The 16,031-nt window shown below is 39.8% G+C and overlaps 1 protein-coding gene across 5 annotated transcripts in view; it reads right to left on the bottom strand.

Annotated features, from left to right (window-relative positions):
• Positions 1–16,031, bottom strand: part of ANKRD17 (ankyrin repeat domain 17) — a 197,678-nt gene that overhangs the window by 43,342 nt on the left and 138,305 nt on the right. For 4 of the 5 annotated variants that reach the window (XM_090031949.1, XM_090031944.1, XM_090031948.1 and 1 more), the window contains 4 exons: positions 9,096–9,244; positions 7,005–7,116; positions 6,649–6,794; positions 3,432–3,574 (listed from right to left, as the gene is read on the bottom strand). In XM_090031949.1, the coding sequence (XP_089888075.1) occupies positions 3,432–3,574; positions 6,649–6,794; positions 7,005–7,116; positions 9,096–9,244 (550 nt within the window). The remainder of the gene's footprint in view (positions 1–3,431; positions 3,575–6,648; positions 6,795–7,004; positions 7,117–9,095; positions 9,245–16,031) is intronic. The other variant, XM_090031946.1, reaches the window with a different exon arrangement.

Here is a 16,031-nt window from a genome sequence, read left to right as displayed (position 1 = left end):
TAGCCCTACTAACCTGAAAGTTTTCTGTCTATGAAATCTCAATATTCAAGGAGCTGTTAAAGTGGATTTCTAACATTGGAGGCAGCATCTGACCTATCATTTATTGACAAGAGGGGTGTGACCCACCCCCTCAGAGTCAGTCTGTTTAAAATAACCTTCACAAATATAGAATAACTGCCTTTGCAGCCAGACCAATACAAAATATGTTTCAATACTAACTCAAGAATTGGTATTACCTTAATGCTCCGCAATACATCAGCTAACCCAAAAGCTGTAGCATGCCTCAAGTCACAAAAATAACCTTTGTTTTATTACCATTCTGAGAGAAAGGGGGAAAAAAAAGTTATGGAAAAATGGAAATGTCTTCTAAACCTCTCATATGAAAATGGACATGCTGGGTAAGTATTAAAATATCAATTTGCATGCCCAAGCGGAATATGGTATCACAATATTAACTCTCATTGTTACTGATGTACAACTGAAATTTGCAACACATTTCTCCTGAAGCATGTGCTCAATTTGGAGAACTAAGAATGTACTGGAAGATGACCACAGGCTCCCTAGGATCACTCTCTGAATTATTTCATTTGCCTAAGAGGTTTCTACCACCTGTAAAATGTCCTACACTTTGCAAGTGATTTGGCAAACACAGGGAAAAGGGCCCAGGTCAGTCTCTGGAAAACATTCCATGGACACTGTGAAAAAAGGTGGGGTAAGTTTCGTCTTTTCTACACTGTACCGCAGGCTTGTCCAACATGGAGCCCACCAAGCCGTTTTTTGTGGCCCACAGCGTTGCAACAGGAAACAGACGTAAACAGTGTTTACTTTTGTTCCCACCCCTTATCCCTCCCCCAGCCCTTCAGCAGCTTCCTAATGGCTGCTGAAGGGCTGGGGAAGGGACAAGGTCCCCACACGCACCGTGTCAGCTTGATGTTGCTGATGCGGTGTGGCTCCTCCCCTCCCCCATTTCACAGCGTCTCTTCCTAGCCCTGCCCCTTCCTCATTTGTATGCCGGCCCTACCCTGTGCCGGTCCCCACTGGTTGGAGCAGGTTGCGGTGCAGCGGGTGGGCGGGCATGGATGCCGGGTCAGGAGGGATGCTGCAGCTGGGCCCGTGGGAGATGTTGCTGCCGCTGTCGGGGTGGGAAGCTGGCACTGCTCCTGCCTCCCCGCATCCCCCCGTGCCTGCAGACATCGCACTGGGGGTGATGAGTTGTGGGACCCAGGGAGGGAGGGGGCCCTGCCGGTTGGGCTCAGGCTGCCCGAGGGGAGAGGGAGCAGGGGGGGTGGCCCTGCATGTCCTGCACCCCCTGTAAGGTCTGCGCATGTCCCAGATGTGCAGGTGTGGGAGCATCCTCGAGGCTGCCCAGGTGTCAGGGAGGACATGGCAGGGTCAGGAGGTGCCCCTTGATCCCTGCGCCCCCAGGCCGTGGCTGGACTGGACAGACTGCACGAGTGCCTGCTCCTGCCGGCCCACTGGGTGATAAAAAGGTAGTGATCCAGCCTCACGTTCAAAACGGTTAGACATCCCTGCTGTACTGACTCAAAACTCTCCTTGTTTTGCCTGCATTTCTGAAGCAGCCAATAAAGCAGGAAAACTGGTCTAGAGTCATCTGCTGCAAGAACAGGTCCAAAAACATAGTGCTGGACTTGTCGCGCACCCTTCACTTTGCTAAAACAGGTTTAAAAAAAAACCTCTTTGGAGGTTCTTGAGAGCTACATCATTTAGTCAGTGGTTGTGCTGCACCTTGTGACCAAAAGAGGGAAGATGCAAACCCTGTCCCAGAGGGATCTCCTGCAACAGGTCCTTTTCTAATTCAGGGGCATCAAACACAGCTCCACAAGCCAGGATGATCTGGTCTGCAGTCATTCAGCTCATGGATTATTGCTTTGGCCCCCACCTCACCCCCCACAAGTACCAGGGCAAGTGTTGCTGCTATAGAAAGTCTTAACAGCACGTCTAGAAACAGGGCTCTGGCTGTGGTGGCAAAGCTTCTGCCCACAATGCACTTGCTGTTAGTACCCAGTCCCTCATTAGGGTGTAGGATGTCACCACAAGAAGCCCTGCCACAACAGCCTGAGCCAGGGTGCTGGAAGCCTCAGCAGGATTGCAGGCAAAGTTCCCCCCACATACCCAGCAGCCAGAGCCTTAGATTTCCCATGAGGACAGAGCTAATCTTGCCTGAGATTCCACTTAAGCAGACATGCATGCACACACACACTGTACAACAGTCCCTGCAAAGTCCAAGTACTGGCTCCTACCACAGGAAGTCCCACCACTGTGGCAGAGTTCTGCCTATGGTGCCACTGGGGCTGCCAGCGCAAAAGTCAGAAGTGGGGTCTGTGGGACCTGAAAAGGAAATGCAACCCCCTCCAGCTGATTTGAGTTGGAAACCTCAGCTGTACTGCATAAAGAAACTCCACAAATACACCTACTTACACAGCAGCCCATGCCTAGCTGCAGAAAAGTCAAATCTATATCTAGATGTCCTGTTGTACTCCACAAATATAAGCCGGAGTAGCAGGCATTATAGGCACTGCCTGACTGTCCATTCATACTGCACTTTAAAAAGGTGAGCAGGGGTTACACTGAGAGCTTGGACAAAGGGCCCCTTCTTTTTAAGGCCCTCCCCTGGCAGCACAAACCCAAGTCTCTGGGGTTGGACTGAGAAGCCTTGTTTATAGTTATGGTTTCAATTTCTCCTCTGCTGCAAAGAGGTCTGACGTTGCAATCCAGCAAATGCAAGAAGGCAAAAAAAAAAAAAAAAAAACTAGCTAGGTCACCCATTACTTTGTTACTGAAGGGCAGGGCTGGCTCCTCCAAAACTGCAAACAAACTGAAGATCTACTTTAATAATGTTTCAGTACAGGAGAGAATGACTGGCTGCCTGGAAGCCCAAAAGCTGAGACTGCAGAGTAAGGATGTAAAGAAAGAATGATTAACATGTTCAACAGAAACATTTTCAATTGTATACAACTTTCCATCCAACATTAAAAGGTTATTCAATTTGTCTCCTCTGCTCAGTGTCAGACACTCATTTTGGAACAATGTTTGCAAACAGAAATTAGGTCTGACACTAATAAGTAACCACAATTTAGCAACATCATGCAGAGAGAATTGCCTTTTGAATGTTCAGAGTAGCCAACAAAAACATCAATTTTCTTATGTACCATTTGAAGGAACAATACAATGGCGAATAAAAATGGTATCAATGTTCTAAAGGCTGAGTCAAGCTGTTCTAACTCTAGACCTAGATAAAGACTACCACCATTGGTAAGACTTGGCATTCCTCTAAATCGTGTATCATGATTCAATGCTTTAACAATAATGGGATTGATTTACTTCAGTCATCAAATAAGGGGTTTTCTCTCTCTCTTTTCTTTGTAAATTTAGTAAGAACCAAGCTATGAATCGGGGAAAAGGGAACTTGCCTGGAATTTATTTCTGCCCCAGCATTTAGTAGGATTTTGATTATGTTCACATAACCACCAGAAGCAGCGAGACTTAGAGGTGTGTAATCAGAAACATTCCTGTGCTCTTTATTTGCCCCTCGAGCTAGCAGCAATTCCACAACCTGCAACATCAAAAATAAGTTAAACATGAAAAGATGACTTGGGCAAGAGCCTAAATACAACAACTGATTAAAAAAACCCAAACCCACAAAAAACAGTGCTTAAATCTAAGTAGTACAACAATCCAAAGTATTTATAAATGAAATATTTTCTTGTTTGACTAACAAATCTGAAAGAACAGTATGGAATGGGCATCCTGCAAAAAACCCATCTCTTTGGAAGAGATTACTGCATCCCACTTCAGTTACGTACATAGGCCCAGCAAATCCAAAAGATTTGAGGGATTTTTTTCACCTGCTGATTAGTTAGATTAATAGTCAAAATGAGTATACTTTTAGGAATGGTGAAAATTAAGCATTTTCTCTCCTACTGCTCCCTGCTGGATTATAATTTAAACTGAAACAACAGATGCTAAATATAGTCATTTGCAGTCAGGATGCTGGTGTGCAACCATATGGGTTGCTTAGCCTTCATCCTATTTATTCTAACTACTCCTTTGTACAAAACTTTCTGCAACAAATATAGAAGTGATCCCCTTGCCACTGCTATGTCCATTCTTAAAAAGTGGAAGCACACATACAAATCAGCACCGCTGTTCAGTTCCTCCAGCAAGTGAGGTGCAGGGACAATACAAACACTTTGTTTCTCACAAGTACGGTTTCCTTACTCTAAGTTTGTGAGTGGAGTGGTCAATGTCCTCCATATTCTGCAGCCAGCTAGACTTGCTTTCTACAGGGAGGTTTCCACAGCAGGCTGTACGAGAGAGTGAATTCTGTTGCAGTTCTGTATTTTCAAAACTGAAGATATTTAAACTAAATGTAAAAATTAATAAACCAGTACTGTGCTTTCCCTTATTTGATATTAAATTAATACTTGGTGTCCTCACATTCAACATATGGACAAGGTATAGCTATGTTTTCATACTGGCTATAGCTGCACAGTGAAAATTGTCAGGCAGTTATTGCTTTTTTAATATATATCTTTTGTGGCATTTAGAGAGGGATTGAGAGATAAACTCATTGTCCTGGATCTTCTCCCATGGCTGAGCTGATTGGTGCAAGAGAATTTAACCTTCTAGCAGTCAGAGTCAAACTTTTCTAGTTCTGACCCCAATTAAGATTTAAGAACAAACATAGGATGGCTCCAAGCTATGCTGTACTATCCTGTGGTTTAATGTATATTTAATGGACACTATGTTAGCAGAGGATGAACATGGCTTGGTTCCACCACCAGCTGCAGCAGAATTAAAGGAACAAAAATTTCTCTTGCATCAGAAGACTTCCCTATTGTCCATTTAAAAAAAAGCCATGTTTTGGTTTCAATTACTTGAGTGGTGCCAGTTGTCTAATTTTATGTTGTTCTACTAACAAGGCAAGGGTGAGCACTGAAATAGTTAAGACCATAATAACTCATTAGTCAGTTATCAGAAAACTCATTTAGAAGAAAGTAGTACTTCAACTACTACTGCCAGTCTGTATACCAAAAGAGACAAAACTACACTTTTCACACTTCTAAGGTGTCCTTTGCCACTTTGAAGGATAAAGCTTGGTTTTCTGGGGCACAATTTCACAAAGTTACTGATTCTATGGTAATGATCAAAAATGCATGAACCCTGACAAAGTGAACTCTCTCATGAAAATAAATCTTTAATTATTTATTTTATTGTTTGATCATCAATCATTTGATAGCTTTTGGAAGCATCATGTTCTTAACTCAGGCATTGCTGTGATTAAGAATCTTTATTCTTAAATTTTAAGATAACACTTTGCTATTATTCAGGCTAGGAAACTGTACTGCTTCCCCCCGTTCCCTTCACCTCCTCCCCTCTATCCACAGAACAGACTGATTTCTGAACCCCAGATTCTCTAAAATATTTGTTGCTAGGCTGTTGTGGTAATATTTTCTTGCTCCATGCAGAAAATAGGCAGCTAGAACAATGTGGCCAAACAGGGACAAAACTGATTTTAAAGCTGTGTTGACAGAAAAACAAATACATGTTTGCAATATAAATACAATGTATAAAATACAAAGCAGTTTATACATAATGGTCTTGATAAGTATTTTGGTAAACTCCAATTGGGTTTTTTAAAGAGCTCTTAAAGGGCTGACTTCAAGCACAGACTAGTGAAGCATAAAACCTTTTGTTATAACACCTTAATCGGTAAAGAAGAAAAACTTTCAATATCTAAGAGAATATTTTGATATTTTCAAGTCACCTTAAAAACAGGATTGGATAAAACAGAACCTTGGGAGGGGGGTTGTTTTTTTTAGTTTTGACAAGTTTTTCAAAATCAAAACACATGACTTTCCCTTCTTGAGTTAGCAAATAGCTAGAAGCCATAATGCTGAGAAATTATCAACACTGAAGACATTAGAAGCCACACAACAGCAACTACAAGGAAAACATTAATAGTAACATATCATAAAGAACTACTCAGAAAAGTTTTTTTTAAATAGTGTTAAAAGACATCTACCTGTTTCAAATATTGGCTATGGGATACCTGCACTATTAATAGAACAGATCCTATTTATTCTTGGATACATAAGCAGTATGTTCAACTGAGATGGTAACGCTGCTGTTTCAAAAGTAGCAGCAGACAACTGAATCCTTTTCTTTTTAGGAGCAAAATCCTCTGAACACCAAAAGTGTGAAAACCTCCCAAATTCTTAAGATAAATTCTATGATGTATTTTGTACACTGTCAACAATGTACATGTGCTGAAAATGCTACTACACTGACTAAAAGCATTCACTTTCAGATTTAATTCAATGTACTTTTACCTTTTAATATATTTAAGTGTCAACAATCAGCACCAAAACATCTCATAATTTAGGTCTACCCTGTTGGCAAGGAAGGACTATATTTCTTACATGGTTTACACTGCAGCATAACTTACCCTAAATGTGCATACCGGCATTATACGCTTTTTAAAACTACCGTTTAAAGGTTGGGGTGTTTTGGAAGTCAAGGTATCATGTGACCTGTAACATGGGAGCTTAATTTGTTCTTAATCTGAAGTATGTACCTTGTAACCTGTTTCTAATTATTCCTTATGAAAAGTAAATTTTACTTCACCTCCTGTCTTCCCCCTGAACAAGCCAAAGACAAGGGCGTGTCCTTGGTTCTCTCCGACTGGGCTTCAATATCTGCACCATTGTCCAACAAGATTTCAACAACACCAACGTGACCAGCGGTAGCAGCCAAAATAAGTGGAGTAAACCCTGGAACAGAACAAAAGGTGCGTCTAAAAGCCTCTTTTCATTTATTTTTAAAACATTATTTTAGTTATAATTTAAAGTTGGTTATGTAACCCAAATAAAATCTAACATAAACAACACACTAAACTGCAAATTTTTCCAGCATTTTGTCATTTTGCTGTACTGCATGTTCCTGGATTTAAACATTCACCACCAATACACTGAGATGCCTACCTTTTTTGTCCCTATGTTCAATATTAGCTCCTCTCTCTAGCAGTGTCTGTACTAGTTCTTCATGGCCACCAGCACATGCAAGTGTCAATGCTGTGTCATGATTACTCTCCGTCTAAAAGAAACATCAATACAAATGTTTTACTTTTTAAAAAGAAACAGAAATTTGTATTTAAGTTTTCATGTGATAATCTTCTCAATTACAATACAAATCTTTTATAAGCCCAGGATATTTTTAAGTTTTTAAGGAACAGCTGGAACACCTCCTGTGAACCTTATCGTAATAGACATTTGTTTCTCACTGAAAACAGATTTAACTGGCATTTATAGGAATATGAGATTTTATCTGTTTTTTGTTAAGCTGTTTAATTTTTAAAGGACATGGTTTCAGTCAAGCAGCTTAGACTACAGTGCAATTTGTTTTTGAACTGCTTTAATGCAACGAGAAGAGCATACATTTTGCTTTCATTTTTTATCAAAATAACAAATTAAAAATAAAAATAATGAATTGCCAACCTTATAATTATTTCTACAAGACTTACAATGCTAGGACTCAACTGCTGCAAAACCTACAGAAACCATAACTGAACTGACAGGATTGTTTTTCTGGGCCAGTACTAGCACTGTCTTTTATACTTGTTTATGAATCTGCAATACAAGGACTTGGAAGGGAAGCAGGCTGTGGCTATAAGTATCTGACAAACAATTAGGACAAAGTTAACACATAAGCATATATTGTTTTCTAGATTCTGTACCTAGATTCACAGAAACTTTCCACCTTCTAAGTCAAATGGATTAATTAAGGTCTGGGTTTCAATCATTTAAATATACATCTCTAAACTTTTTTTTTTTTATTTCAGTTCCTAAAGTTCACTTATCCAGACCTAAACCAAGAATCAAATCTAAGTCACCCTCAGCCATTCTGTCTTGTCCCAGGGTGAAATCTTATTCCGAACGTCCTTGGATGAGAACAAATAAATATAACCATTCAAAAAGCTGACTGTTCTCCTCAGTTTAGAGACCTAGAAATGTACCACTTACAAGCACTGACATTTTGCGCTTGCTTTAGGAGTCTTATGTTAAAGAACAACTGTCATCTGGGGAGCAATAAAAGGTAAAAGACTGTAGCTAGAATAACATGTTTTATTCTTTTCTTTAGAAATTAATCTATTTTCATTGAAAAAATAACCCTTAATGCAGTAGATCTCAAAGAATGGTCCCCTCAGAAGGAAACATTTTGAAAGCCATGCAGTGAGATGATCATTCTTTAATAAAGCAGCACATTCATTCCCTAGAGCTTAAGAACTACTGTTTTAGCAATAACCTCACAGGGTGAAGTTCATAAATGGTCCTCAGCTGGTTACTGGTAAACTAAATACATCATCTGAACAAGGGAGTGGGTTGAAGGAACATCAATTGTTCCTTTCAGCTAAATTTCCCATAACTCTGTTGTTAACATCTTGATTTTTGTAGCAAGCATCCACTTTTATATTCTGTTGGTTCTAATATCACTGTATGAGACCCTCACGGCCGTGACATTACTGGTTAGGTTTTTATAGTGCAGTGACCTGTAGTGGTATTACAGCAATTCAAGAGAACAACACAGTTCAGAGTGACATGAAACAATGCTAATGCAGTGAGGAAAGAGAAAATCAAAGCCTGGTATCAAGTTTAGACTGTTTCCCAAGCTAGCATGATGATGGAAGGCGGCTTTGTGGTGGTTTGCAGTAACCCTTACAAACCTAAAGCCATGCCGCCTGGCTCTGAAGAGTTATTTCTACTAGCAGGAAGTCAAATAACTTTGTGATAACCAGAAGATCACTTCATCATGCAACTGATCTGCTGTTATTGCACAGGCAAGAGAAAGCGAAAACAAATGATCAGCCAAAAACAGAACCTGCTTTTTATTCACCTGTACTGCAGCCATAGAAGACTGCATTACAACTGTCCCTTTGGATTATGTGGCTTTTCATTATATTCCACCAATTCACTCTACAACTAAATATAAAACTGAACTGTTTACTAAGAGTGATTTATAAATTATGTAGAACCAAGTATTTTCACACATCTGAGCAGCACTGATTTCACGCTTACCTGTGCATCAATATCTATGGCAGGGTAGATTGGTAGCATGGCTGAAGGAGAAATGATAGGACTTGGAGTTGGTGTCTGGGGCTGGGATACAGAAGTTGCAATGCTATGGGTAGGAGTGTTTGACATTGCAGATGCTCTTCCGCTCACTGCTGTTAAACAGAATGACTATACTTAGTAAGAGTGAAATTTGTAACATTATAAGAAAATGAACAAAATACATGAAAACCAAAAACTTTATTTGCAAATCACATCTTTATTTTGAAAGTAATCACTTTTTAGCCCTACTTCTGAACCTTTAATGGTTTGGACTTGGCAAAAGCAACAGCAGTTTAAATAGATATATTGTATTTACCTGAATCCAAGACAACCCTAAATTTAAGACCCACCCCCATTAGATTCTATACATAACAAATTTATACATTTTCTATAGTTTCTATGTGTAAATCTAATTATTGGAGAATCATTTTAAAATTTGTCACATACTTTTAGGGAGGCAGGCACTGAAAAAAGGTGTGTGCAGGGAAGCAGCTTCCCCCTTGCTGTCCATGCCCCTGAACCATTTGCCTGCCCCTATTGCTTGCCCTCCACGACCTGTTCCCCGCCTTCCCTCCCCATCTGCCCCTCTCCCCATCCTCCCTTACCTTTTCTCTGGCACCAACAGGCTCCATCTCCCCTCCAGCCTCAGGCATGGAGCCCAGCCCCAGAGCAGTAGCCCAGAAATAGGGTGAAGGAATGGGGGAAAGGGGAGGAAACAGATGGAAAGAGACTGGGGGGGAGTGGTGGGGAGGGACGGTGGACATTGCGGCTTCAGTCCCAACCTGGGGTCAGGGCCAGAGCCACAGCAGCTGCCTGCCTCCATGCTGCTTTGTACTTGATTCCAGAATGAGTGCCCCCCTTCCCCCCCCAAATCAAATGAGGGGACAAAACACCTGTCTTGGAATCAAATGAATACAGTAACATACCCTCTCTGGAGAAAAACTCCCCCCAAAAACTCAGCATCTTTTCCTGGTAAGATCCTTTTTCTCCATGGAGTTATATGACTAATTGGATTTAAAAAGTCCCATGCCATTTACAAGCAACTAGAGCATAGTCAGGCCAGAATAACTAGATATTTAAGCCACTCGTTGACTAACAAGGACTCCTAGACTCCCGTCACAAATCACTCATGCAAAACATCAGCAATTCTAATACAGAAGCTCTTGAACAAATATAAAAAGTTATATTAACCAAGAAAAACAGATATTTTTATAAGTCATTTTGAAAATGGCACTGATGAAAGATGCTGCCACAGAAAAAAGGTAGTCACTTTTTACAAATATGTTTTTTAAGTTGCATCAAAATGGCATAGTATATCCCTACAGAACTTTTTTTTTTTTACATCAGCTTCTTAAAGCATTTTATAAAGCATTAAAATAATATAACCAGATTTTAATACCCATCTAATTTTGAGGTCTTTCAGTTTCTGACAGATAATCCTTAGATGTGTTTTCTGTTGTTAAAAGAATTATGTTTTTCCTATTATCCTTTCTGGTGTCCAAGGACTTTTCCAGTATGGGAAAAAGTGACTGACTATATTGGAGAACATACAAATGCTGTCAAACATGCAATGGATAAATTATTTGAAAAAAAATTATCCTTCATGTAATTCGCTTATCTCAGGTGTTAGTTCTAACTATAGTAATTACAAAGAGTGAAATGCCAATTGCTAGGTTTTTTTCACTACACAAAATAGAGTACCTATGAGGGACTCATGCATTAACACTATTTTTTTAAGTTTATTTCTTCTTGGTGTCATTTTTAGGCTGATTAAACACTTGGAAAACATACCAAATTACCACCTCTGCATAATGAAACCTTCTATTTAGCTAAAAAGCAACACTCCCAACCTGGGCATTAAGGCAACTTTCATCGCAGCATCTCACCATCCTGCCCAAACACTTTTCCAAAGAGACTAGTTTCCTCTCTGCACTAATTGCATTAACAATTCTTGGTTCTCCTGCTTGGACTGCTAGGAGATGCCAACTGCTGGAAATAAAGTAAAATCACCAATTTAGAGCAGACCATTAACAGACAGCAACAGTTTCTGGTCACTAGTAAACAGATTTAATTATGACTCATTAGTCTGCCTGGACTCACTAGCTTTCATGTATATCAGCAGGATGGCTAAAGGTACTGTTAGCAAAAAAAACCCCCCAACCTGTTGTAATATTAAGTACAATGTTATCACTGGGTATGGACAGGAGTACTGATGTAGGACCTAATGTCTGGATAATCTGGCATAAAAAGAACAAGAAGATAGAGTTGGAGCAAGTTCTACCTGAAGGGACACCATGTTCCAAGATTTTAGGCACAGGCATTAATGCTCATAAGGCATCCATCATTACCTAGAGCAGATACAGCTTGTTATCCCTCTTATACAAAGATGTGATCTAAAAAAACAGCCAGGAGATTTGATTTATAATAAAAACGAGGAAATTGTGAGTCTCAGTTCTCGATCCATTGTCTGTTTATTGTTTTATAGGATATGCAGTCAGAAATTGAAATCGTCCTAAATACCAACAAAATCTGAACTCTGAATTTACTGCCATTTATTTATTTTTTTAATTATAAGTTTTCAAGTGGCATGGCCACTGTAAATCCCCAAAGCTAATAAAACTTCTATGAACCAGCATATTTTATCATGGGGCTCTAGAGTCGCACAACACACTTACAGGAAACTAATAACTTAAACTTAATGCAGAATGAATGGTGCAAGATGCAAGTGATCAATACACCAGAAAAAGAAAATTATAATGCTGTATGTAGTGCATAAAAAGTTTAAAATATTGTTAGAAACTATAATTAATTCTTTATCAAAAACCAGTTCCAACTCAGGGGATCTTCAGATAAATGGGTAAGTATGTGCCCCAATACAGTGGAGAAAAAAGATGCATCAATTACAGCAGGAGCTGCCAAAGTGGGTATGCCTTAAAAAAAACTACTCTCTTTTGCAGTTCTTAATTCAGTTTAAGCCTTTTTGTAATAATAAATACTGTGACAGTAGCCAGGGGAGGGGGAGGGGGGAGGTTTAACATATAGTTCAATAAAGTTTATTGTAAATGAACAATTTTATGCACCCTAGCAGAGGAGACAGTAAATAAGCATAATTTTTTACAATCCTTATATTACATACTTATCTTAAATCAGCTGTAGTCATAATTGATTGGGAAATATATATAGTTTACATTCTTACGGTATGATTTGCCAATAAGATGAAAGATAAAATGTGTACTGTAAACATAACAACGTTGAGGGTACCTTTAAATTAGAGGCGTACCAATATATCGGTCCAATATCGGATAGGCACAGATATAAAGAAAATATACTATTTATGAAATTGGCCATATTGAGTTGATAATTTGGCCAATAAATGGTCTGTGCATGTGCGCAGCTGCAGCGTAGCACAGGCAGCACAAAGCACAGCCCGGCAGCAGGGAGAGCTGCCTCCAGCTAGTAAGTTTGTTCTGGTGGAAGCAGAGGTGGGGCAGATCAAGGCCCCCGTGGCGAGGAAGGGTGTGGAGATGGGGCAAGTGCTGCTGCACTGGGGTGGGACTACACCGCAGCTTGTCTGGGGGGCATAGGTGGGGGAGTGGCTCCTACCACTGCATGACGTTTGGCCAGGAGCTGTGGGTCTGGTGGATCGTTCAGCACTCGCCTCCTCATCCAACAGCTCCTGCCACTGATCCGGGAGGGCCTGGGGCAAAGGGGTGTGCTCCCAGATCTGTGCAGAGTAGTGTGGGGCCAGGGCTGTGCCAAGCTCTTTCCCGCGGGGCAATGCTGTGCTGGAAGGGGGCTACGGGGTGAGGGGGGCACATGCTACAGGGGCACATGCCCCCCCCCCGCCCCCCGTGCCCTCCCAGACAAGCAGCAGGAGCTGCCAGACGAGCTGCTGAACCCGTGGCTCCTGGCTGAGTGGCAGAAGCCACTCTTCCCCTCCCTTGGATGAGCTGTGGCAGTCCCATACCTGCCCCACCCCAGCTGAGCACCCTTGGCACCAGCCCCTGCTCCATCCCCCAGCTCCACACCCTCCCTCACCACAGGGGCAGATCACCCCCCCCCCCACTCCTTTCCTCCCTGCTCCCCTTCTACCACACCGGACTTACCAGCTGGAGGCAGCTCTCCCACTGCCGAGCTGGTTTCAGAAATCAGATAGGTATCGGCCAATATGCCTCCTTAAAAATCGGCTATCAGCATCAGCCACAAAAATCTCTATCGGTGCACCCCTACTTTAAATACCAGTAAGTTTCCAGATCAGAAAAAGCATATGTTTAACATGTATATCCCAAATGTAATCAAAATCACTAGCACGTAAACAAGACAACTAAGTTTTCAGTAAACCATGAGGACTCTGTAGCATCCTCCTAGCCATAATGAATACTTAAGTGGGCCACCTAATTTTACTAAAGAAAAAAACTATTTTTTAAAACGCTGACCATGATCAGTGCCACCTTTTTTTTCCCTGTCATGGGCATGTAAAGTTAATTTTTTGCCTCTTCCTCTGAGACGCATCACAGTAGAAAAATTCAAATTACAGATTTTGTATTTGTTTCAGTATTTAGGCAAATGCCTATGGAATGTTAGCGATAAGGTGATTTTATTTCAAATTGCATTGAAATTAGGACAATTTGCTTCATATATCTGGGTCCTGAGCTAGGAACTTTGGGTACTGCTAAAACAATCACATTTTCAGACACACCTCCTACCTCACCAGCAGAACAGGAGCAAAGGAGGGACATGGGGGTATCAAATTTTTACTGAATATTTATTTCTATTAAAAATTTGAAATGCTATAGTATTCAATTAACGTTGACTTGGGCATGCTGCACTTGTTTTTCTCATTTACTGGCATTAAGAAATACCCGAATTAAGTATTCTTTAAGTAGATTAGTTTTCCAGATCTCAAATTCCCTCTGGACCTAGAAGGTATGTCCTCACAACTGACATGATTTCCCTACCACTCCCATCCCTGGTTAGCTTATACTTCTAATATGGGAGAGGAGAAACAAAAGTTCACAAATAAATGTAAACTCTGGTATGTACTAAGCAAAGGCTATATAAACTAATCTCCTTTGGAGCTATATAAATCCTTATAAGAAGCTCATTTTGAAAATAAGCCTGATATTTTAAAACAGACACGTGGGCATACTTGGGACAAGTGTATAAGTAATTAATATATCCTTCCACTTTTGAATCAGTGGGTAATGCTAAGCACTATAATTCATTAAGTATTGAAACTATTTTCCTCATAAAAATGCAAGATTTCTTATTTATTTGCAGTCCAGTTTTGAATTTATTTACATTATAATTAACATAAGTATCTTTCTAACTGGTTTTCTCATCATTAACGAGTTATGAATGACCAGCCAGTAATGCAAACAACAGAATTCTAAGAATTTTTTTCATGCTATATTGATGTAATTTGAGGTGTGATGGTTGATACCACGATGCAAGTTAATTTGTCTGATTTGTTAAATAGTAAAAATAAAGTAAAATTATAGTGTTATGATTTTCACACTTCCAGTTTTTCCATGGTGTCCAAAACTCACCCTCTTCAAAAAACAAAAGACAGTTTTATGTATCATCTTACACTTATCGAAAATATGCCTAGCACACGTGATTATGGATTCATGCAAACTACATGCTCACAATGATGTCCCAAAATACAATTGTTAAAAGGCATGTTGCAAATATAAAATTTGCGTATACAATGCCTGTTCTAAAAATTAACGGGTCTATTAACACAAAGTTTGAGAATGCACTTATTGCAGCATGTTTATAGTAGATATTTTCACGTACATTTTAATGCAAAATACTGACATAAATTGCAGAATACCGCTTCAGTAACTGCTACAGAAATTTCTTTCCTTGCACAAAGTTCATACCTTGTAGTCAATGGACCAATAAAAAGTAATTAAATTGTGCTTAACATTCTTCATGCAGCTGCTTTGAGAGCATATCAAAAATAGGTATCAAAAATAGATGTAGATATTACTGTTCCATAATACTAATAGCACAGTAAAATCCTTGAAAGGAGAGGTTAAACTGCTATTGCAGTAACCTACTCTGTCCAGTGAGACTAATGAACACTGCAAGTATTTACAAAGGGTTACAAAAGAGGACAGGGCCTCAGGATCTGGGGATTCTAACCTTAGGTATGGTAATGAGTTCATGTGTGACATCTGTCAAGTCACTTTCCTACAACTTAATTTATCCACTTGTGAACTGCAAATGTGACCTACTGATCCAGCAAAGGTGCTCTATGGGAATTTAATCCTCAGATGTCATGCAAATGTGTTCCTATTAATTTTTAATTTCACTTGAAGGTAATCATTAACAGACTAATTGCAAGAAATATCTGAATAAAATAAACATCTAATATTAGATGGGGAAGCTGTGACAGGTAAAGGGACTCTGAAATTGTATTTTTAATAAATTAGTATTTATATCAATGAATTAGCGTAACTTGTAGGTAGAGTTAATTAAAACCAGACACATTTCACAGTAAACTGAAGTGTTTCTAATTCACAAGGGCATGAATTCAGGATTCACCACACCCAACACAAGCCAAAATAACATTAACAACATCTGATGCAAAAGCAGAGCTCTTTCTTTGTAAATTTTATTCTGCAAGAGATGTCAATCACCTTCAACTCATGTCCATAAGGCAAGTAAAAAGTATTTTTTTGAATAATTTAACTTGTTTACCTTTTTTTTTTTTTTTCCTGGTGCTCTGTTAATTTTTTCCAGTTATATCCTGAAGACCCACCATCTACCACTAACAGCTAAAGAAACTAAGCACCTCTGAACTTCTCTAATACTATCCTAGGCAAAGTCTGCACAATGAAGTTTTACTAATATACTTGGTTAGTCAGGGATAGAGATGTATACTCTTTGACA

The sequence above is a fragment of the Crocodylus siamensis genome, chromosome 2 (assembly GCF_052110815.1).
Source record: "Crocodylus siamensis isolate JL-2025a chromosome 2, ASM5211081v1, whole genome shotgun sequence".
Classification (NCBI taxonomy): Eukaryota; Metazoa; Chordata; order Crocodylia; family Crocodylidae; genus Crocodylus; species Crocodylus siamensis.
This window is presented reverse-complemented; position numbering and strand designations above follow the sequence as displayed.